Here is a 25590-nt window from a genome sequence, read left to right as displayed (position 1 = left end):
AGTGGAGCAAGTCTAAAACCACCTCACGAGGCTGAATGTGTACAAGTCTATGGAGCCAGACGATGTGCATTCCAGGGTTTTAAAGGAACTGCCTGCTATGGTTGCCAAGCTTCTTTCCATCATCTTTGAAAAATCACAGCTGTCAGGTGAAATCCCTGATGAGTGGAAAAAGGGAAACACCCTTTTTCTGTTCCTGGGAAGATCATGGGCAGATACTCCTGGAAGGGATGTGAAGGCACACGCAACATGCAGAAGTAATTAAGACAGCCAGTGCAGCTTCAACAAAGGGCAGATCATGCCTGATTAATCTGGTGACCTTTTTTGATGGCGGGATGGCATTGGAGAAAGAAAGGGCAACTGATGTTGTCTATCTGGACTTCTGCAAGGCCTTTGACATCGTCCTGCACAACATCCTTATCCCTGAAGCGGAGATATACAGATTTGAAGGTTGCACTACTAGATGGATAAAGACTTGGTTGGATGGTTGTCCTCAGAGGGTTGTCGTCAATGGCTCCATGTCCAGGTGGAGGCCGGTCACATGTGGTGTTCCCTAAGGGTATGTCTCAGGACCACTGCTCTTCAACATCTTTATCAATGACACAGGCAATGGGATTGACCCTCGGCACGCTTGGTGATCACACCATGTTGAGTGGTGCAGTTGTCACAATAGAAGGGAAAGGCACCATCCAGAGGAACCTGGACACTCTTGAACAGGGGGTACATGAAAATGTAATGAATTTTAATAAAGCACTTGGGTTGAGGCAACACCAGATATGAGAACAGACCAAGAGGAAAAAGTCATTGACAGGAGCCCTGTGGAGAAAGACTTGGAGGTCCTAGTGGATGAAAAGCTGGACATGAGCCAGCAGCATACAACTGCAACCCAGAAGGACAACAGTATTCTAGGCTTCAACAAAAAAGGGATGGTGGCAGGGAGAGAGGGAGGTGACTGTTCCCTCTGCTCTACCCTTGTGAGGCCCCATCTGGAGTACCGTGACCAAGCTTGGGGCCTCCAGTATAGGAGAAATGTTGTATTGGGTCCAGAGGAGGACCACAAAGATGATCAAAGGACTGGAGCATCTCTCCTATAAAGACAGGTTGAAGGAGTTGGGCTTGTTTAGCTTGGAGAAGAGAAGGCTCTGAGGAGACCTCATTGTGGCCTTCCATACTGGAAGGGAGCTTGCAGGCAGAAGAGGGATTGACTTTTTACATGGTCTGATAGTGACAGGACAGGAAAGAATGGCTTTAAACTAAAAAATGGGAGATCTGGGTTAGATGTTAGGAAATAAATTTTTACTTGGAGGTTGGTGAGGCACTGGAACAGGTTGCCCAGTAAAGTTGTGGGTGCCCCATCCTGGAGGCAATGAAGACTAGGCTGGATGGGAGCCTGGGCAGCCTGGTGCAGTGGCTGGCAGCCCTCCTATGACTGGGGGATTGGAACTAGAGGATCTTTGAGGTCTTTTTTTCTTCTGTGTTTCACTAAACTCTCCAATTTAAATGTAAAGTTCTTCTCTTTCAAACAGAAAAAGTGGGGTCGAGAGGAGTATATAAAATGGAATTAAATTTTAAGACTCCCAAACCAAAATAACCAAAATACAGTAGTAGTTTTGTAGCTCATTTTAACTAAAGCATTCTGAAAGTGCCACAGTAGTAAGGGGTAGCAATAACAAATTTCATATTATTAAGGCAAGAGCAGCAAAGTAATAACAGGACAGCCACACATGGGACTGCCAGGCCCAGCAGTGCTACATGAGTTGTCCCAGACAACAAGACCAGAGCTCTGATCCCGCAGTGTATTTGCTGTTATTGACAGGATAAGGTTAGCTCAGCATTTGATCCCATTTCCATTCAATTAAGACTTTCTTTAGTGCATATCTATATGGTATGATCACATTACTATTGGAACATAACCATTTGAATAATTACAAAAGCAACAGTGGTGGATGGAAACATGATGGGTTGGGCCTAATGCAAAAGCAGCAGCACAAGAGAAAGGCAGCACAAGAAGCTCATGCTGGAGATCTGAGGAATGTACTGCTCATTCCAGGCTGGATGAAGCCAGGACACCTATGCCTCTGTATCCACAATGGCATCTGTGTTAATGTGTAATTCGTATATTCCCCATTCTAATCCGTAAATTACCGTTAGATGTTAACGGCTTGAAAACAATTAATTCCTTCAGCTTCAACGAATTGTTCACTTCATGTTAATAATTCATGTATTTAACATTAAGAAAGGAAAAGTCGGCGAGCTCCGAACCTAACACAACCCAGAAGCTGAAACAGTTTAGCTTCTTAAATATAAAAATGTGGTCCTTCACCTTATATATATAAATATACACCGCAGCTGAACAAGTCTCAGAAATTCTGGGTCATTGATGTGCTTTAATATTCTCAAGTAGACCATTTGGAAAGAAAAGGGAAATCTTGGAAACAGAATTTAAAGAACTATGTCCCAGGAAGGAGGAAAGAGAAAACTGCCTCATCCTACAGACTTTAAAGAAACGCTCTTCACGCTGACTTGAACAAATACTCACTAGCAGACCAACCATCTGTAAGCCAGTACGAAAACAGGCAGAGATAGCATAGATCATCTGTGCTCTCTGAGACGTATCAACATTTTAAAACAGAAAAAAGCCCTCCAACTTCATGTCCCAGACAGGGGATACCACATCTTTCACCTCACAATATTAAGTCTCTTCCCAGATCCTCTGTTAATAGGATTCCTTTAGCCAGCAGATGGATTGTGAATACAGGCAGTTTCATCTACTAAAAGACAACATAAATCATCACTGAGAAAGGAGAGCCTGCAGTAAGGTTATCACCATACAGCCTTCTCCATGAAAGGTTTGCATTAAAGCATTAGTGAAATTAATTCATCTTTCATAAGAGCTTTGAGCAGTATCTGTGATCTATGATAACAACCAATTTCTCACTATGGGAAAAAAAAATTACTCAGGCCTGATAGACTACACAAATCTGCTTTTTTTTAAATGGCCTAACATTATCTGGAGTGTTGCTCCCAAAGGCATCATTTGAGTCTCATGCCTAGCCAAGAGGACCCATAAATCAGGACAGAAAGTTTTGTTAGTTTTATAGGCAGTGGGCCGTAATTATTTTGAATTGCATTATGCCTCAATCATTGTAATTACTTTTAGATCATCCTTAAGCGGCAGTAATAAAGAGAAAAGAAATCAGTCTTAAACCATTTCTCACACAAAAACATTGTAAATGCAGTATGAGCAGTCTGGCTAAAACATACAGGAGCATGTAGATGTGATACGCGCGCGTGCATTCCGATGCGTCAACTCCTAGTTTCAAAGACGCACTGTTTTCTGGTCTTTTTTAATTAGTAGCACTACTAGCAGCATTTGGCTCCAGTAATAGGTAATCACAGGGTTTAATTTTACTTTTGAAAATACCATACAATGTGTGTAGGAGAAGCAAAACCACGTCAGCTGTTTGTTCACTATTGCTGAGCTATGACTGCTTGAGACACTCCCCGCTCTTCCATACAAAAAGAAAACCACCAGCCTAATGTAAAAACCACCACAGTTTTCTCATCTTTCAAGTCAAACAAAAACTATGCTGGCTTGAACGAGCACAGAAAGCCACCGAACTGCAAATATCAGCGCCTCTCCTGTCCGCATGACTGCAGTCTTGGGGAGCCCTCGGCACTTTCCCATTGTGTGAAGTTCTGAAATAAAGTAGATGAAGGCCCGCGCTGCTCCATGAGCGCAGCAGCACTGCACGAGGCACTGCGCAGAGCAGAGCAGGCACTGCAGGGAAATGCTGATGTACCCGTGAGGAGTGACCGCGGTTTGACAACGACGGCAGCCAGGCATCGTGCAGCTGCTCCTCACTGCTCTGCAGGGTAGGGAAGAAAATGAGGTGGTGGAAGCAGGGTTTGAGGTACAGCCAGTGCACTGAAAGCTAAAAGCAAAGGCTGTGTGGAAGTAAAAGGTGAAGACAGTGACTCCCCTTGCCACCATGTTTAGCCATGCTGTGGGAAGCAGCACCTTGTTATGCAGAGTGCTGCTGGGGCAGGCAGCAGCTGTTTCAGGAGCCCTTCCCTCTCCCTACAGCTTCTGCTGCTGAGCATGATGCAAAATGGGATGGCAACGCAGTGATTAGGAACGCTTATAGTAGGAAGGCAACTGATCTCAAAATGGTATTTATTTGCTTCTTATGGTGCCACTCTTGTACCTAAAGCAGTGCTGCACCACACACAAATACAGAAGCTATTGCTCCACCACCAAACATGGGAACACCTGCTCTGAATTGCCACAAGAAACAGATCCAGGTTCTGCTCCGCCGTGCAGGTGGGAAAGCCACCATTTCCCCATGGGACTGCAAAGATCAGCTCACATGAAAGGCAGAAATAAAAACTGCTGGGTCAGTTACAGATACGCCAGTCTTAGGCGGAAGAGCAGCTGTGAAGCAACGGTGGGAATAACTCTTCACAGGTACTGAAGAACAATCCATAACTCGGCCTCTTGCTGTTAAGTGCGGCAGCGGTGCTCGTGCTGCTGCTTGATGCTCTCAGCACTACGAGAAATCACTGCAGCACCGCCTGCGTCCTGCTTGTGCTCTCAATCACCTGCACTGCTGCAGCTTATTGCTGACGGAGGAGCAAAAGAAATATCTCAGTAACCGCCTGGAGTTCCCTCAAAATGATATAATGCCTAACTCCAAAAGAGTATTCGAGATGTTTATTAGAGGAAATAAAATCCATACAACTACATTAAAGATACTTACCTTTCCAGAAGAGAGGAAAATAAACAAATGAGGTTAATTTCGAAGTTGAGAAAAGAAAGAAGAATAACCAGCATTCCATCAGGTTGCATTCCATGCAACTATTTCTGCAACCTTATCCCAAGCACACTTGTACTACCTCAGTGTTTCTAAGTGTGGGTATGTACAAATTCTAAACTAATTCTTAAAGTCTATTTAGTTCTTTCTAATACTAAAGTGACAGGGTACCAGCTAGATCCACAGCTGTTACAGGAATTCAACAAACATATTCACCCAGTTTGTAGTCAACAACAACCATTAAACACAGCCATGTCCTAGACATTTTCACAGAATTAAGAACGAACAAATTGAAGTCTACTTCAAAGAAAGGAACTGCAGACAAGGACAACAGCTGCACGTGGAATTGCACCTGCAAGCGCAATGGAAGAAAGCTAGCAGCTTATCTTCTGTTTCTGAGTTTGAAAGAACCTCCAGCTCAGACACACAGCACCCCCCAGTTGTTAAGAGAACAGCAAGAATGCCAGGGCAGCATGAGAGGAACACACAAATACCTGAAAATTTCACGTATTCTTGTGCTGGTAAGAAACTATCCCCACACACTTGCAGTGACTGGAGAGTATCTAGCAAGGCTGAAGAGAAACCAGCAGCACTGCAGCCACAATTACAGAGCTGAATACAAATGGGATCCATTCAGAGCCACGTCTCACCCTGTCAGGGATTAAGTCTCCCTGAAACAGATTTGCAGTTGGCACAGTTTGCTGTTTCTTTGGTTCTAAATGTACAAACAAGACTTTTCATCACTGTCTCCATCCTTCACAAGCACTTCCTACTACACAAAGAACTCCATTTGAACTCCAAATTCACACAATGACTGTAAATACGTTACAGATTGTACGTACCTCAGGGAAATAATCCTGTGGAAACTTCTCCTTTTCCAGCATGGGTGTGCTTTCTAAAGTGTCCGAGTAGATTTCTTTCCCAGTAACCTTCTTATACTTCTTAGCTAGGAGAAGATATAAAGCAAACTTAACATCCATTTCTTACAGTACCCATTGGAAGAGCAGCGGCATCTATGTAAAGGTAGAGTTTTAGCAAACATAAACACTGAGTTTTTCTTAGGAAAAACACACCTGGCTGCTTATAGCTGGCATTCTCAAGCTACACAGGCAGTGGCACTATTACTTTTACAATTCAGAGCACTGTACAGTGTTGGAGATCAGGTCTCCATGTACTCTAGCACTCCGACTTCCTGACACGGCTCTTCCAAGAGATGTACGTTGACATCCTAGGATACCATCCAACCATTTACACTGGATAATTAAGAGGAAAAACAACAGAATACATATTAAGGTGGAAAACACAAATTCTGTTATGAGTAATGACTATTTGCTTGGTTTATCTAGCAACTCTCTTCAGATTTTAAGCCCACCTAGCCAAACACCTGATGATTCTAACACATTAGTAATCACAACTTCTACGCAGCAAATCACTATGCAGTCATTCAGAATATCTTTGCTTTAAATCAACAACATTGACAGTCTTCCTCCACTGTATTGTGTGGCCACACCTAAGCCTTCTGCTGGGTTGGCTGTGGCAGTGGAGCGAACCCAGCAGTGCCTGCGGGCTGCTAACAGGACACGAGCCGCCCATGGGCTGATCTGAGATGGATTTGTTAAAAAAAGTAAAATAAAAGATACTGGTTCTACTGGGTATCTGGTGAGAATAACAATTAACACGAAAACTTGCCCCTTTAAGCTGTCTAAATAAAGTAGTTGATATAATCAGAGGAAACATTAATTGTAATCTATGAATTTATCTTCAGGGGAAAGAAAATTAAGCATTGTTCATTATGTGACAGTCAATTTGAGATCTGGCTCCACTAGGAAGACCAAACAAATATCCCAATAAACTAATGTGCCACCATTCTAAGTAGATCATGGACAGATGTACCTCTGTGAGAAAGTTTAACATTAGCAGCAAAAAGATCCTGGTGTCATTCAGGACACAGAACACATTAGGCAGAACTGTAAGGACTGAAGATTTTTGCTGGGAGTACCTAAACAAAAGGTAGCACTTGGCAGAAAGGAGGCATTTTACCATCAACTTATATTAACATCAGTGCTAACTATGAACCAGGGATTCATTTACACGACTGCTGACAGACCAATCCAGCAGAAAAGAAGCATGCCTTCTCATGTACCTCCAAATAAAAACACTCCAGAGTAAACTAGATCTGTTCTGATAACCAAAGTTGTAGCACTGCTCTGTGGACAAGAGGCAGATCAAAATCACCCCAACACCCCAGTCAGCAAAACCCTCTGCCGGACGACAGTTCTTCTGGACGATGGCTCTTCAGAGCAAGCATCTTTTCAGTAGTTAAACTGTAAGTTAACAGTTTAACTGTAAGTAAGTTAAACTGTAGGTCTGAGGTGTCTGACAACTGTAGAAACAGCTCAACATCTCCTGTGCTGTAGCCATAATGCATGAGGACCATAGGAAAAAATTCTCACTTTAGAACTCAAGTATCTCTTCTTAAGAACTCAACACCAGAAGCAATCTTCTCTTCCATAGACTGTACTCAGTCACATTCAGCTATGAAGTGAATTCTATGCGGTAACGCTACAAGAAAATCAAATTGTATATGAACACAGATTTTCTGCCAGCTTTTGAGTAGAACTGGAACTTCATAGTGATTTTGGCCCAGAGAACGTATCCATTTGGATTTTACCTCTGATTTAGGACCTTACTGCACCGTGAAAATCTCAACAGTCATGAGAGATACATCCTAATGGAATCCTTCAGGGTGACATTTTACCAACACTACACTGGGAGACTGATTCTGTCCCACATCAGGGATCAGCACGCAACTTCCAACACCACTTCAGTGCAGCATGGCCTTCCTTAGATTCTTTTTAAGAGTTTTTCTTTCCAAGTTACAATTGGGCCCAAACGCATCTTTTTATGCATGGCTCACACCTCACCAGGCTTTGCTAAAGAGTAATTATGCATTTTGATGAGCAGAATGAAACACCTAACATTAAAAATGTTTATTTCCTGAAACAAGTACTTGTTTGTTTCTCATATACTGATTACTTTTCCCTACAGTTTTGCCTTCATGTTTCTCATTTTTTAGTTCTTAAACTTTCTTTTAAAAACTCTACAGTAGCAAATAAACTGTTGAATAATAACAAATGGAGCCGGAAAGCATTTCCTCTCCTTACACAACTGTCATTTCGCTCTGCCAGATGTCACTAGAGCGACACAGCCACCTATGACACAGCTATCTATGGCCAGAAGGAGGGAGTTTTAGTTTCAGAGAGAAACTGTGAGTTCTCCAGCACTGCTATGATGCAACTGTAGCGGTACCTATAAGGAAGTGGGTGTGCAGACACAGCTCACACATTATGATACACAAAGCCATTCACGTGGCAAAATGAATTAACAGTTAGAATGTTGCCATCGTAAATAAAAACCAGGGAACCTACTGATTCCTTTGCTTCACAAGCACAGTGGATCAACAGACTGTTCAGTTCTAAGCAACATGTTAGACACCCAGCTTCATATGCAACGTCAATTTCCTTCAGTATTTCAACTCTGCACAGTTTACCCACTAAAGACCATCTCTATTATTACTCAGGGTCTGCTAATGGGAGAAAAGGCTAGACCCTGAGGCTGATCTCTCATTAGAAGTCCCTACAAGTGAAGTCCCTTCAAGTGCCAGGTCCTGCACTTTGGGCACAACAACCCCATACAGCATTATAGGCTTGGGGATGAGTGACTGGATGAGTGTGAAGAAGAGAAGGACCTGGGGGTGTTGGTTGATGCTCGGCTGAACATGAGCCCACAGTGTGCCCAGGTGGCCAAGAGGGCCAACGGCATCCTGGTATGCATTAGAAATAGTGTGGCCAGCAGGAGCAGGGAGGTGAGCATCCCCCTGTACTCAGCACTGGTGAGGCCGCACCTCGAGTGCTGTGTTCAGTTTTGGGCTCCTTGCTACAGGAAAGATGTTGAGGTTCTGGAGCGTGTCCAGAGAAGGGCAACGAAACTGGTGAGGGGTCTGGAGCACAAACCTTATGAGGAGCGGCTGAGGGAGCTGGGATAGTTCAGTGTGGAGAAGAGGAGACTCAGGGGAGACCTCATTGCACTCTACAACCTCCTGAAGGGAGGCTGTGGTGAGGAAGGGTTTGGCCTCTTCTCCCAGGCAACGAGCAGCACGGGGTAATGGCTGCAAGTTGTACCAGAGGAGGTTTAGATTAGACATAAGGAAGAACTTTTTCTCTCAGTGGTCAGGCACTGCAATGGCTGCCCAGGGAGGTGGTGGAGTCGCCGTCCCTGGCAGTGTTCAAGAGGCGTCTGGACAACGTGCTGCGTGATGTGGTTCAGTGCTGGTGGTGGCAATGGTGATGAGGAGACGGTTGGACTCGATGATCTTGTAGCTCACTTCCAACCTTGTGATTCTATGATTCTATGATTCTACATCACTGTTGAGTTCTCCAGCACGCTCTCGCAGAAATAAAAGATGCTTTGAACTGTCTATAATATTAGATCTAAAATTTTCCTAAGGCACTGACATTGGCAATGACAGATGGACTTACCCTGGCTAAGTCTTTAATTGTTATATATGTGGAACTACCACTCAAATATTTCAAGAGAGAAAGATTCTGCTGCCGCAATTACACGAGCAGAGACAATTTGTCTTGACTGAGAATAAAAATAATGTATCCATATATTTAAGAAAACTAGTTCACTCTATAGTTATCAAGATTTTAGCAGTGTCTCGAGTTAATGGGATGCTAGATGTAGTATTAATGTGATTCAGCTCAAGAGGCTAAATGAAGCTCACAACATTTCTGTTCCCAACTGAAATAACATAAATTTTACAGAACCTTTGCTATATACACCTTTGGGAAGCATTCAATAATTGTCTGCAATATTTCTAATACACAATGTAACTTGGCTAACATTACTTTTAAACTTCTGAGATTTAGCAAGACTTCTAACCTGATGGATCAATGTGGGTTAGAAACAATGACACTTTCCTACCGACCCGTGCTGCTCTGAAGTAATTTGAGCTATAAATCTACCTCAGCAGCACTGCAGAATGGCCACTGCTGTTGGACATTTAAGGTCTCGGTCCTATATCTGATCTACATAGAAAACCCTGTGGTCATTCAGAATTCTTTTGAAATCATCAGGGATCTCTATGGATCCAAAGGTCCCTTTTGCATGAGAATGATTAATGCACCGGTTTTCAACCTGCAGCCAGTCCACTGACTTCTTATAAGAGATCTATAAAAGGTAAGAAAAGGAACGCCTATCAGCAATGGACTTGTATGAATTATACAGAAATTTGCATATCACAGAAAAACTGCTAGACACTGCTTTCAGGAAAAGACGACAGCACTGCCTTCATGTATAAAGCCAGTTGACAATTAATAGCATTTAATTCCTTTGCTTACCTTTAAAATCAAACTGGTAGATGTTTTTCAAAGATTCATGAAGAAAGTAAAAACTTCCTAGAGCCTGTAAAACACAACATAGGAAAGTATAAAACATCTACTTTGGCTTACTGAAACCAAAGCAACACGCTTTCCAACAACAACAAATAAGCATACGATAAGTAATATATATATATTTTTAGATTTCATGGCATCTATAAAAGTATTAACTTCCTCAGCTATTTCTCTGATGCTTAATGCAGAGTTATAAAGAAGACTGTTAACAGCTGACTAAGCAAGGTAAGGACAATAATCAGGCATACGTTCAGAAATGCCAAATTGATGGATGCAGTTAGTAAAACAGACAAGTGCCTTTCTAAGCACAGAACGCATTCCCACAGTTCTTTCGCAACTTCTGGAGACTGCATATTGCAGGAACAAAAGTAGCGTTAAGGTATTTAATAGCCCAGAGAGCCAGCTACAGGATCTCCATCTCAGAGTGAGGTGGGCACAGCAAATGACTGCCAACTTCAGAGCAGGCATAAAATTAAACATCTGACAAGAGCGTTGGGAGTATTTATACACGCTTATACAGCTTTCCCTGCTGGTAAGCGATGCGACAGTAATGACTGAACAGAACAGAACGTTCACCTCTGCAAGGCACGCCTGCGGTGCAAGTGCTACTATCAGTACTGGTGCAAAGCACACAGAAACAAGTTTTGTCACACAATGTACAGACCTTAAGAGAAAAATATATGAAAGTATTAGCAGAGGATTAAGATGCTTGAATACATGCCAAGTTTCTTGAAGCTGGCCTGACTGCTGTGTTGCTAAGTGTATGCAGAAGCAGAGTTTATTGCCCACAAGAAAACAAACAATGAGAAATGAGTTACCATTGAAAATAAAATATTACACATTCATAATTTTGATTTAGGTAGGATGTATAATCATAACTCCTCCTGCTGACTGAGTCCTGAGAACTTGGCTTTCAAACAGTGACTCAATTCAAATAAGGAATTCTGTAACGGCTTTAATGAGTCATCTACGATCAATTAATGCATGCAGACAAAGAAATCATCCGTACCGTATATACAAACTCCCATCTCAGCAAACTTATTTTAAAAGCATAATAAGCCCATCCATATTTAGCAAAATATCAGTATCCCTTCCTTACAAACACTGAAGTATTTTCCACGGTTCTGAGGATTTCTGAGATCTTAAGCCTTTATTCAAGGATTATTACTACGTTCATCATCAAAGAAAGCATCCTTGTGCAGGATACAGCTTAAGCATATCCCTTACTTCACAGGGACAAGTATCTGGGTCCCAAACAGACAAGAGCTGAAACGCTACCTCCAGAATGAAGGCAATACAGGGCGCGTTGCTCAGCCTGCAAAAACGGCACACGGCCTCCTATGTGTTCACAGAACTCCACAATCCTGGAATGGCCGAGGCTGGCAGAGCCCTCTGGGTCCCTCTGGTCCCTCCCGCCTCAGCAGGGCGACCCAGAGCAGCACCCGGGCCCACATCCAGGTGGGGTTGGAGATCCCCAAGGAAAACACCCCACAGTCCTGGGTCTCTGTGCCAGGACTCAGCCAGGAGCCGGCAAAGCAGGGGCACCCCTGAGATGAGCTCGGCTCCAGCACTGCATTCACTCTTCAGGTATTTATAAGCATTGATTTCAGGACACTTTTCCATGCCGCAGAGATCCTGTGAGATACTCCATGCCTCCCACGCCACATTCCTCAGACAGCTGCAGTCTGAGCTACTGAACAGCTTACAAACTCTGCTGCAATTGGCACCAACTGCACCATGCTCCAAACTGACAGTGAGTGCCAACAGTCCTTACTGCAGTGTCTCAAAACGCAGGCCTGGAGTGCAGGAGAGCAGAGGTGGCTCTTGGGCCACGAGATGCCCAAGGCTGCCCAGCAGCCACTGCCTATGACTACACACAGACTTCTCAAGAAGTGAGAAAGGATACAGCCATTTCATTTTGTCTTTTTGCTTCTATAACAGCAGAGGCCCTCCTGGCACAGTTCTGTTTTGGTTCAGCGACTGCTGCATTATTTATGAGATACTGCACATCCAGAGATTAAACATTTGCTGATTTGTCAAAAACATGAGGTCCTACCCATCTCCTTGACACATTAGTCCATCCAACAGAAAACACTGCCACACATTTAATTGATGGGTACACCTCCCTGTGACCCAGCTTGCTTTGGTTCTTGGTTTGCTTAAGTGTCCTGCAACAAGGACGCAGCACCAGAATAAAGCAATCCTCATACTAGATAGAAACATTACAACCTACCAATTAATTTCTAACTGAATACAGTATCATTAGTGACTAATAAAATGCCGCTGACTCGGACTAAATCCTTTGGCTATTAAAAAACTTCAGAGATTATTTTAAGATATTTTAAAATATTAATGTCATAAAGAGATAATTCCTGTTACCTGCATAAAGAGCTGACCTTAAATCAAAGCTCACAACAAAAGTATAGATCAGATTTAAATTATTTGAATTGGATATACGTATACTACAAAAAAGGAAAATATAAACAGCCACGTGAGTTGTCAGTTACAAAATCTGGCAAATTTTCAATATCTAAAGGGGGGTTGTAAGAAAGAAAGACTCTTAAGCAGGGTCTGTTACGATAGGACAAGGAGAAATGGTTCTGAACTAAAAGAGGAAGAAATGTGTTACAATGGGGGCAGTGAGGCACTGCATGGGCTGAGACTTGGGGGTGGTCCCTGCAGGGCAGGGGATGGGCTCTGAGCGCTGATGGAGCTGTGGGGGTCCCTGTGCATTGCAGGGGGTGGCACCAGGTGGCCCTTAGGGGGCCCTTTCAACTCAAACCATTCTGTGATGCTATGATTCTTTAACTATGAATCCTGAAGCTTTTGTATGCAATGCATCAGTCACTAAAACAAGAATAAAGATGCTTTTTCTTAGATGCATAACTCTATTAAAATAGTACTGCTGGTTGTACTCAAGCTACAGATTTATTTCTGGGCACCCTGATTTGCTCACTGCTTGACTTTCTACAGTTTCAATCTCTCTCTCTCTTTTGTTTGTTTTTTTTTTAAACTAATTTTGAAATTAGTACCCATACAGCTTCAGAAACTGTTACTATCAACATTAAAGATAGGCTTTGACAGCGTAATTCTAAACATGCAATTGAAAAGAAGTAAAGCCCTAATGGAATGGAAATTACAGCTATCACTATCTTCCGCATTGTTACAGACTTAATCAGGTTTCTGTAAATAACTGTTAACTTGTAACATGATGGAGTGCAGATATAACTCACTGCTGTAATGCAACGAAACAAAAGCAAAAAGAAAGTTTCTTGCCGGGCCAAAGCCCAGGCCCTTTTCTTGAGAAGATTATGTCAATTCAATTCATGTCTCACACAATCAGAGGCCGTATCAACAGTGAAGTTAAATTACAGTAATTCAAAGTCCACGACTTGGCTTTACTTTGTTAATCATATTTTTAACGCTACTTGTAAAAAGTAATATTAGTACCTACAATAGCACTGTAACCAGTACCTAAGTAACCTACAGAAACACTTTACAAGTCATGAAATGCCCCAAATGATTAAAGTTTTAAGCTCAAGGAAGAAAGCTCCTTGTTTGTTCCATTTTAAGGAGAGCTTAGATGTGTTACTGCACTAACTGCATACAGTCTGTAAGCATGCATTTTTACTACAACGCAATCCCAGAAAGGCTGTTATGTACTGCAACTCTCTCAGCTTCTGCCTTACCTGTGGTGGCTGGTGCAGAACAATGAATCCCCAACCCTAACCCCAATCTGCACAGACTTAAGTCTTCTTTAAAAATGTCTTTCTAGAGAAGCCTGAAGAATAATATGCACTGAAGGTGACTTTACCTGAGCAGGAGATGATACACATTCCAGAGCCCAGGGTCCTGACCGCCCTGCAGCAGTCCCTGACCAGGCAGATCTCTGTTTCTGCTTCATGCAATCAGGGGAACCTCATTTCTGTGAGTAAGGCTCAGACCCTGCAAACACCACCAGGCACTGTGGACTCAAATCCTAGTGCTGTGCCAGGAAACAAATAATCTGGGAGATGGTTCGTACCCTGCCTCCTCAAACACCCTTCATGAACCCAGACAGAGAGACAAGCGAATGCAGAGCTCATGGGTGCGTCCAGATCACAGAGCTCTTAGTTCATTAGGCCAACTTGCTAGCTCTTGAATTCTTAACTACCAGAATCACAGAACGGGCTGGATTGAAAAGGAGCACAATGCTCATCCAGTTCCAACCCCCTGCTATATGCAGGGTTGCCAACCAGCAGCCCAGGCTGCCCAGAGCCACATCCAGCCTGGCCTTGAATGCCTCCAGGGATGGGGCATCCAAAATCATCATTTGATAATAACAGAAGTTTCTAAACGTTCAGGAAGATCAGCACAGCCCACTGACCTCATATGGTCACAGAGACAGTCTGTGCAGTTGTCTGGCTTGATTACTGGGTGTCTTTCTACCCCTACTAGTACAGATAGAAGCTGAGAACAGAAGGAAAGGGCTTTGTCAGACCTGAAGTCAGCCAATCACTTCAGGGGAAATGCAACAGAGTTACGACAGGTGGTTTTACATGTAAAATTTACTCATATTTTGCTTTAGAGAGAAGTTTTAGTATCCTGCGTAGGCATGAATACAAGCACACAGATCCTAATAAGTGTAACAGCAGGAGAAAAAGTGAAAAGTCAGGACAGTCACGAATGATGACAGTTTTTACGTGAGATAAATACTTAGAAATGTACAATAATTTAAAACTGATCACTGATTTTTCTTCCATCTCCTTCCACATTGTAACTAAACAGTTGTAATATTCCAGAATTAAATACTTTGATCTGCACAGGAAAAATCCCATAGGCAGGCTAGGGTAAACAATTAGAGCACAAGGTGTTACAAAGCAATTGAGAGAAACCAAGTGAAAGGAACAGAAAGAGCACTGGACTCCAACAAGCGTCACCTAAAGGACAGCCCTTGCCTGGCAGAGCTGCACTGCAGGGTCTGGCTGTTGGAGCCCCCAGCGCTGGGCGCAGGCAGGAGCACAGTGTTGGAACTGCAGCCCCCCCATACACTGGGCTTGTACTCTGCTCTCAGCAAGCAGTGCTTTCTGTATCGTGTTCCTAGCACAAAACATTTCCTTTGTGGACTCCTAGAAGCTCTTCGAATATCGCAGCCAATAATTACAGTGTACACAGACAAATACATTATAGCTTTTGAAAGCTTTTGTGAGAATGGCACTTACGGAAGCATTCAGGAACTCAGCAAAAAAGCCAGGTGATTAGCTGGTGGTAGCAGCGCTGCTAACAAAATGCCTTCTTACAGAAAGGACAGAATGACCTGATCATACTTGCGGCCCTCCTCTGGACACACTCCTACAGGTCTACGTCTCTCCTGCACTGAGGACTCTGCATCTGGACACTGCTCCAGGTGTGGCCTCACCAGTGCAGAGCGGAGGGGCAGGATGACCTTCCTCATCCTGCTGGCTGCACTGCTGCGGATGCAGCCCAGCACACAGTTGGCTTTAGGGCTGTGAAGGCATGTTTCTGGCTTGCCATCCACCGGTACCCCCAGGTCTTTTTTGGCAGGTCTGTGCTCTGTCTTTACATCCCCCATCGGTAGTGTGGGTTGCCTCCACCCAGGAGCAAGGCCTGGCCCTTGGATTTTCTGAACATGTGCAATGAGGCCTGTTGCATAAACCCATCCAAGTTTTTCTGAATAACATCCTACCCCTTAAGCACGTTGACCACACCATGCCGTATCACCAACTGTAGAAACAGAGAGCAGAATTTAACTTACGGGTAGCGCGCATTAATGAGAAAAGCTTTATGTCTCCCAAATTATACTGTTGAGAAAATACTGGGCATCTTCTGTCTGTTAGTACATTGAAGTTAAACGATCGCTGCTATGAATTAGGTTTCACAATATTGTTTGATACTCTATTGGAAGCTTCTTTCATTACTGCATGCCAAAAGATTCATCTGCAAAACTGCTGGTGACAGCAACATAAACCTTACGGTTGTGCTGCATTACACATCCGGCATTAAAAACACTATTGCTTTGGTTATACGGAAATCTTCCCACCGAAGTCTGCAGATTTAAACAGCCAGCGCTGTTTGAACAGCTAATCGGCATAATTCCTTTTTTAAAGTGCGTCATTTCAACTGGAAATTTAATGCACAAAGGAAATACCTGAATAAAAGTTTAATTACTATACAGAGTAAACATTTACTGCATTACCTCACTAAACGTGATAAAGCTAATATATAAAGATCGCTTTAAATAAATTTAAAATAAATTGCCAATGATGACACAGAAACTGTAATTCATGTAGTCATAAAATCCATAATTAGCTTTAATGAATATTTAAAGTCAAAGTTCAACCCAACTTTTTCAATGTTTAACCTACTCTATCAATATAGTTCAAGGAATTCATTTATCATCGAACATGACAACGTCTGAATATTAATTGGTGCAGGGCACCGCTGACAGGAAGCCCTTATCTCCTACCAGTGCTTTTGGTTATGTTGCATGTCAACAGCATGTTTGTCATGCCTGATATTATTGATTACCTGCCTGTTTTGCTAACAACAATTAAAAAATATTTTACATATTTATAAACCTGAACATCAAGAGCACGTATTAATTTTCCATTAGTAAAACAGAGTCTATTAGCTGTCACATTTCAGCCGGGGGAAACGCAGCAAACGGGAAGTCGCAGCAGCTCCAGACAGGAAGACAATAATCCCAGCACAAAGCCTGTTATCAGGCACTGCATGGAGCCGCCGTATCTCGGCTCACGCTGCAGCAAGGTCCAAGAGGCTCGGCTGGAAAGCTGGCCGGCAGGCCTGGCGCCAATGGACCCTGTGCCTGCAGCAGGCCTCAACGTGCCCAAACGCTGTGATTTTGGAACAGTTTCCACGTGCCAAGAAACGAAGAACAAGCACGCTGCAAGGACAGGCTGCAGCTGGTGCGTCTACGAGAGGCGAAGCACACGCTCGTCAGCCCTGCTCACAGCCGCTTGATCCACTACAGCCAAATTAACACTAAGCGTCTATTATTCATCCGGGGTTAAAAAACCGGGCTGGGTACACAAATCAACTCGTTATAAAATCATCTATCGCTTTTTACTTGCAAACAAATCAGATGTCCGGCAATTCATCACGTCTCGAATTAGGCTTATCACCGGAGCACAGAACTGAGCGCCGGCCCCGCTTCCCCCGCAGGCCTCGGCCGCCCCAGGCGCAGCACTGCTCCCAGCACAGCGGGCTGCTCCCACAGCGGGCCGGGCTGCTCCCAGCGCGGTGCTTCGCAGCACCGTATCTCAAAGACAGATGCCAGCTTCACCCAGCGGCGTGGAACAACCGATCCCTTCACCAAGCGCAGAACCGAGCAGCCCCCAGTGCTGGCGCACTCAAAGCTGAGCGAGGGGAACAGCCGTGACCCCACGCAGGCAGCAGCGGGAGCCGGGCAGGATGGCGCAGGCCTTCCCTCCTCCTGCCGGGTTCCTGCAGCGCTCCTCAAAGCCCGGCGCTTCCTCGCCTTCCTGCCTGCGTTTCTTCAGTAAGGTGTGAAACCAAGATTGAGCTATGGTGCTTTTTTTTAAATAATGTTCAAATTAGAGGTAGTCCAGGAAACAATCACAGAGTTCAGTGTTTGTATACGGTTTTACAGCTTCTATAACTTATTTCTAGACTGACTGCCAAAACTCAGGTATTTCCAGTTGGGCTTCAATGTACAGATTTCCAAGACTGCACAATGTGTCTACGTGACATACCGGATTATTTTAAAACTCCAAGATGCCCAGATCTCGTCATTCAGATGCTTTACCAAGAGACCACAACAGAAAATAACTTGTCTGAAAAGATGATTTTTTCAGATACCTCAGAGAGGCCTCTTTGCTAACAGCAATCATTTATAGAACTTTTTCAGGAAAAAAAGCAATAGTGCTAGGAGCTCTCCTTTCCCTGTTTTGAAGACCAAAAAAAGAGAGCAATGTTATGCTAATATGACCCACTTTTATTACCATCTCTTTTTGCTTAACGTATCAAGAGAGCAAATCAAAAATGCCAATTTTAAAAGATTCTTCGGAATTATGTAATTTAAGGGTAATAGAAATAATTAACAAATACAAAATTGGTGCTGTGAGTAAAAATGTACGTTTAAGTAAATGAAGAATCTCTCCGTAAACTGCAATGCTGACAAAGAACATTCGGTACTGCTTTTGATACTGATGTCTTTCACAAAGAGATCTAACAGTCTAATTACAAATCGATTCAATTTAAAAACTTTGCTGAGCTTCTTTTCCTTAAAATAGAACAAGGAGCCGACAGAGAGAAACCAACAAAAAAACCCAAACATTTTCATGAGTTAAGAAGAGAGCGCATGCTGAACAGCTTTAAAAACAAAAAAACAAAAAGAACCAACTATCAATATTCCTGAAGTCAGAGCAGGACCTTCACAAAGTCATTAATCACACTGTTATTTAATGTTTCTACTACTCGAGCACTCTAGCAGCCCCAATCAGGATAAGAGGCATCCAGCTTGGCTCCACACCAACACAAAGGCAGCTGTCTGAATACAGGATTCAAAACTAATTCTGTACCACACTGAATTCCTGAATTCTGCCCTACAGCCTCTTAATGAGTGTGATTTTAACAAGTGCACGTGATCAGTGTGAAAATTTCTGCTAAGGACTCTGCCAGTGGATTCAAATCCAGAGCAAAGTACATTGCATTACTTTGAACACGAACTGGCTGTTCAACAAGAGAGAAAAAAAAAAAAAAAATTCTATCTCTAAGCACAACTAATGGAATAAACCCAAGTGCTTAAAACACTGAACTTATTTCACAGTTAAGGCCCACACAGAGCCAAAGGTATTCCCCAGGTGGTTTTAAATTCTCAATAAACACCACTCAAAATAATGTACAATAAACCTGAACAGCAGATTTATTGGTGACGGTTCATGAAATGGGAGAAACTGAGTTTTGAGCCTCAGCCAGCAGAAGAAAATCATGGGCATAACGTTATTTTTCAGAAAGCGAGCTGCATTCCATATTCTATTTTTGTAATCATTTCAGGTATGCAACTAGGAGCAACAGAGACCAAAGTAGCACTCCACCTCTTCCAGAAGTTCTTTCTTTCTTCCCTTACATGAGTTTTTCTGTCCTAGAACTGCATGAACGACCACGGCACAAATGACCAAAGGCCATGCAAAAGGCAGCAGTGATCTGAGCATGCAGCAGGTGAGATGCAGCCATACAGGGAAACAATGCAGCTGATTAGCGTGATGCTGCTGCTTCACCTGGAGCCACAGGAACAATTCTCATCTCCCATGTAGAAAGCCTGACCGTATTGAAAATGGTGAAAGAACAAGGTCCCGTCACACAAGGAGAGATGGAAAGAGCTTGACTCTTAGCAAAAGAAAGGAAAGTTGCAAACAAACCACAAATAATGGCACTGGGGAAAGGAAGGAACCATTTAAGCTGTGAGAACAAAAATCCCAGCAGGTTTGCTTGCGCCCAGCAAAAAACCCGCGCTGACTCTTTTCAGTTGTTCTGCTCCTACCAACCAGCAGCTCCTTTACAAGCAGCACAGTCCTCAGGTCAACAAATGCCTGCACACAGGAGAGCTCTCCACAGGGAGACCAGTGTTCTTCAGACCAGGAGGCAGAGCAGCAATTGCTCTGCAGCCATCCGTCGCTGCTCATGCAGCTGGGAGGTGCCTGATCCACACTGTGCCTTCATACCAGCCTCGATCCATCCCAACTTTCTCATCTGAGAAACGCCTTGGCTTTGGCAGTGCTCCTAAAACTGGGATGCAACCCGGATGGCTCCTGGTGAGATGGGAAGAGACTGCTGGATATGTAAAGATTTTACTGCATTTTTCTTCTGCCTCTGAAAAAACGGTCATTCTGTACAAAGCTGGTAAGCTGGATGACTCTTAACCACATTTACCTGCCTCTAAATAATTGTAATTTTTTAGAAATTAAATCAATTTAATATTTTGCAGATATATTCTTACACAATGCACTCAGGATGGCAAATTCAATTTGATGAGAAGGCAATAATGGCCATTTCATTTAGCATTACACAGATCACCTCTGAATAAGAGCAGTACCATGTGGTAAAAGGTTGTATTTAGCATGTCACAGCCTCCAGTGGTTGTTTTCTATCTCAAAGAACCTTTGTAATGCCTCAAAATAAGAGATGATTGATTTACAAAGTACCAAATTTCAAATTTCATATTCCAGGACTAAACATCAAATAATTGGACAAAGCTGTCCCCCTGTCTGACCCATCACAATCAAGCCCCTTTCAAGGTTGACTGCCTGCATAAGAAATATGTGCATAATTTCATTTTGTCTCCTGTCCAACATCCAATGTTAGAAGTTAATTAAATTGCTTGTCCATTGTATTCATCCACTTACAAAGTTAATGATATTCTGTTCCTGAATTAAAGAGAATTTTATAAAGCCTGCACTATGGAACCTGGCATGCTGTACACTGAGGAGCTGAACTCTGTCATGGCTCCTGATTGCAGCTCTCCTAATTAGGAAACAAAATGAATGTTTCTGTGTCTGCCAATGCAGAGGACAAGTCATTCCAACAGCGAGGGTAAATGCTTCGTGCAATAGCAACTTAATAATATCTCATGTTTGACTATAATAAATTCTGCAGGATTAATAAACCTGTTAAGTTTCAGAATTACCATAACAAAGATGAACCGCAGCATAACGAGACAGCCTTAAAAAAGGGACACAGGTTTGAGAAGGAGAGCAGCTCCCTGCAAGTGCATCAACCTTGAGGACACCGAAGGCACCAGATTCTCCTTCTTGCATGAGATGAAGGAGGAAAATCTAATGAGAGAGCAATCTGTTGGAGCCAGATGAGAAGCAATGACCGGTAACCTGAACGACACTTTTTTTTGTTTTGGCCCAGACACAGAGATGCCATACCTGTGCTGCATTCTGTTTGAGGCAGATGTGTAATGCAGCTGCAAAGGAAGGGCCAGTAGCAGCCTCCCAGGCTGTAACTCGCTGGATTCAGTCTTGAGCACTAATGCACGTTACAAAGCTGTGACTTGCTGAAGCTGTGGGGGGGCTGCAGGACACACGGTCCTGCTGAACTGCCTCTCACGGGCAGCAGCAGCCCCTGCGCAGCTCTGCAAGCTCAGCTGGGGCCGGGTGCTGTGCTGGCAGACGTGTGCCGGTGGCACGGTGCTGTGTGGGACTGTCTGCTGCATCAGCACACGCTGACAATGCTCCAGCGTGCACCAACCACACAGCGGGACGCAGACGCTCAGCCAGTGCCTCTGCAAACCGCTTCCACCACTGCCCAAACGGCACCACGGATGTCTCCGCTATTAGAAGCCAGCACCGCTGTGCTTTATATTCAGTGCAGTATCAGAAACTCAAGCATGGGATGCAAAATAGCTCTCCTTTGAAACGTGCAAGATGAATGCAGTCTCACATGCAGTAACACACACCATGACAGCAGTGGCACTCGTACTGAGCGGAACGTGTTCGTAAATGTCTTCCTAATGCTGTACCTCAGCCGTAATCTCAGGCTTCACTGCACTGTGCAGAAGAGGTCAGAAACCTCTGAAAATGCTACCAAAAAAAATAAGATTTACATTACTTATTTATATTGATTGAGTTACGTACTGAACAACAAACACAACCAGATTTTCCCACATTGGAAAAACAATTTCAGCTGACTTTTACCTGACTCCACACAACACGTTCTACCTTAAAAAATAAAGATTCTCCCTCGTCTTTTGTCTTTTATCCAACGCTGTTAATATAGAGAATTGCTAAAAAACAGAAGCATTACTTCACTGACACAACGAGCAGTTAAATGATTCGGTGCAGTGAGTGCTTGCTGTCTTAGCCCATGCGCTGCCACTTCTGCAAGAGACAAAGCAGCATATTATAAGTTCGTAAATCATTATTGCTAACAAGGGGGCAAACCTGGTACTTCCTACCCAAGAGGACTCATTTCCTCAAAGTCAAGAGGAGCAGTATAATTTACGAGGTTCAGTGTTATGTGTCCTTGTACCCTGTGTACGTGTTGCTGCACTGATCCCATCAAGGTGTGATGATACCAAGCAGAGCAGCAGTAATTCACCCATTTAAGTTTACCTGTGCAAATTCATTAAAAATATTAAAAATTGACCTAGAAGAATCCTAAAAAATATATACTGTATACAAACTAAAATAACAAAAAGACACTTCCAATACATTCGTTTCAGCAAACATAAGAAGATGCCAGGATTACCAGAAAGAAAACTGCTTTCCTGGAATTAACTACAATAATTGTATGTAAAAATATTAAAATGCCTGCTGCCATCTTTAAATGTCACTGTATGCATTTAGGAGCAATACTTTGTGATTACTCATTATAAAATATGCTCAATTTCCCTCAAGTGGTCTTATTAACAAAATACAGCTACATTTATCAATTTAAAAGATATAGTTTGACTAATGTAACTTTTGCGACTTGAAATTAATTGAATAGTATTGGCAAATCAATAAGGGCACAAAGAAGTAAAGCTTTTATTTATAGAATAGACGGAATTATACTCTGCTAATCTAAATACTCAGTATAGTCTCTTGAAAATTAATTACATAGAAAACCTGCCTTGTTATTAAAATCCCTTCAGAACATCTATACAAGCTGAAGTATGTGCATATATGATATGTTCTGCTTATATTTCTCCTTTCAGAACTTTTCAATTTCAATTAAATTTCTGTAATTTTTATCTGGAATCACATTACATGCATGATAGATATAAGTTAATTAAAGTACAATCAATTCTAGGAGACAGCCAACAATGAACCTCAACAGTTTACAAATTACCTCATGTCATTCATCTGCAGCATTCAGTGCTGTGGACAATTACTGAAAAGCTTTAATTGATTTTTAAAATCTCAGTAATATATTTTGTAGTCTCTATGCGCTCTGCCAGTATTCAGATTTTTGAACTGAAGAAGCTGTTGAGAGCATCAATGCAAACGTGGTACAGAGCTTATACTTGAAGTTGAGAGAAACACTGAAACTCCTCACATTTGTCCTTGAGCCACAATGAGTTCCGTAGTTGAAAGAGACTGAACAGGCTGCAGTTGTTTTTACAGACCAGTAACGTGGGTATGAGCCTGAATTTCCAGGAATAACACACAGGGTTTGGTTACGGCTGTCCTATCAGGCCACCTGACCACAACTAACCTTCACAGAATCACTGAACCACAGGGGATGGGAGGGACCTCAAGAGATCATGGAGTCCCAGCCCCCGCTACAGCAGACTCCCTGCAGCAGGCTGCACAGAGGCGTCCAGCCAGGTCTTGAATATCTCCATAGAAGGAGACTCCACAACCTGTCCCTGTGCTCCACCACTCTTACCACAAAGTTCTTCTGCACGTTAGTACAGAACTTCCTGTGTTCAACTTTGAGGCCACTGCTCCTTGTCCGACCGCTGCGTACCACCGCCAAGAGCCCGCTCGTCTATTTGCCTCCCAATTCCCTTTAGATATTAATAAATGTTTACCAGATTCCATCTCAGTCTTCTTATCACTAGCCTGAACAGACCCAGGTTACTCAGCCTTCCCTCATATGGGAGATGTTCCAGGTCCTCCACTGGACTCCTTCTAGGAGATCCCTGTGTGTTTTGAACTGGGGAGTCCAGAACTGGACACAGTATTCCAAATGTGGTTTCTCCAAGGCAGAGTAAAGAAGAGGATCACCTCCCTCAACTTGCTGGCCATACTCTTCCTGATGCATCCCAGGATACCACTGGCCTTTATGGCTCACCGCTGGCTCATGGCTAAGCAGCTGCCCGGCAGGATCACCACCTGCTATCAAAGCTGGTCCCACTTGATTCACACCACGTTAGCCGGAGGTGACGGATGAACCACTGAGTCACTGAATCCCTAAATCCATTTTTCTGTTACTGCAATTATTTATGAATGAGTCAACGACATAAAGCAAGTAACACAAAAAAGCAGCAACTATTCCATTTGTCTAAGCAAAGAAAAAATCATTAGTTCTTAAATTATGCATCCCAAAATAATCCCATCTACAGCTCAAACTGTACAAATACCTGTTCACTTGGCATAATGCTTTAAATTAATCATCTTCTCACGCTAACAGACCTGATTAATTACAGTGAAAAAAAAATACTCAGTACACTTAAATTTCTTATAGACATGATTACATTACGCATAGGTTCCACTGCATTGATAATAGACAAGAACGCTTTTCTTTTTATGCTCCAGCAAGCCACAGAGCAAACTGAATTACTTAAGAGAAAAATAGAAATGGACAACCTCTGATTTGCAGGCAACGCAGATACAAATGAGAAAAATTACTGAGTGCTTCTCGCTTAGCATCCTAAAATGTCAGAGGATGAAGAGTTTTAGTATGGCCTGTCCAGCTGATTTCTGGTTTTTAAAGATGGAAGACCTGACGAGCTTCAGAGAAAGAGTAATGAAAAGTAAAGATCACGGAAAGGCTTGGTCCCAAGTAAAAGTCTCTTCTCAACATGGAAATCCTTCCGACATTATTCAGCCAATATTTATGTTATTCAGCCAGTAACAATTAAAAAAAAAATCAGCAACTCTACTCAACTTGTAAGATGATGAGTAACCAGTGACAGATGAGAGGGAAGAGGGAACAGCCTCACGTTGTGCCAGGGGAGGTCTGGGATATTAGGAACAACAACTCTGAAAGAGTGGTCAGGTGCTGAACAGGCTGCAGGGAGTGGTGGAGCCCCTGATGCAGGTGCTGAAGAAACGTTCAGATATGGTACCACGGAATGGTTCAGTGGGAAAACGTTGCTGCTATGTGGAGGGTTGCACTAGATGATCTTGGAGGACTCTGCCAAGCGTGGCGGTTCTACGACTGCCACCATTATTCACCATTTGAAAATAATGTTTTAATAATAGTAAAAGTGAGAAAAAAAATCACCTATATTGGTAAAAGTAGTAACTTGAATTTTTTTTTTTCGTCTCAGTTTTAAAACAGTCTGTATAAATCAAATGAGTTGTCTCTTCATGTCACTTTTATGACAGACATTAATCTTATTTTCCAGACAGAACTGCTGTCTGATATAAGCATGCTTATTGACTTAACGCATAGGAATTTGTATGAGTCGAGGAAGCTGTGATGAATGCAGTCTTAAAGTTCAGTGACTCAAACACTGCAGTGACCTCAAACACTGACTCCTGCAGACAGAAACTTAAATCTCAATCTTGGAATAAGGGTTAAGCTTCATTCACATTTTTTTATTAAGATACTTTGAATTTTCATATGTATTTTACATATATATGCATATATGCAATCTATGCGCAGTACAGTTTTTGTGTAGCAAG

General features: G+C 42.9%; 1 protein-coding gene across 1 annotated transcript in view; it reads right to left on the bottom strand.

The window, feature by feature from the left end:
* Nucleotides 1-25590, bottom strand: part of INPP5A (inositol polyphosphate-5-phosphatase A) — a gene marked incomplete at its 5' end in the record, with an annotated part of 209170 nt that overhangs the window by 92737 nt on the left and 90843 nt on the right. The window contains 2 exons of the mRNA XM_042863573.1: nucleotides 5654-5757; nucleotides 10214-10277. Coding sequence (XP_042719507.1) covers nucleotides 5654-5757; nucleotides 10214-10277 — 168 coding nt within the window. The remainder of the gene's footprint in view (nucleotides 1-5653; nucleotides 5758-10213; nucleotides 10278-25590) is intronic.

The sequence above is a fragment of the Lagopus leucura genome, unplaced genomic scaffold (genome assembly GCF_019238085.1).
Source record: "Lagopus leucura isolate 7727_CA_CO unplaced genomic scaffold, USGS_WTPT01 Super-Scaffold_741, whole genome shotgun sequence".
Taxonomy (NCBI): Eukaryota; Metazoa; Chordata; class Aves; order Galliformes; family Phasianidae; genus Lagopus; species Lagopus leucura.
The sequence above is the reverse complement of the archived record's forward strand: the minus strand, read 5'-3'. Positions and strand labels throughout refer to the sequence as shown.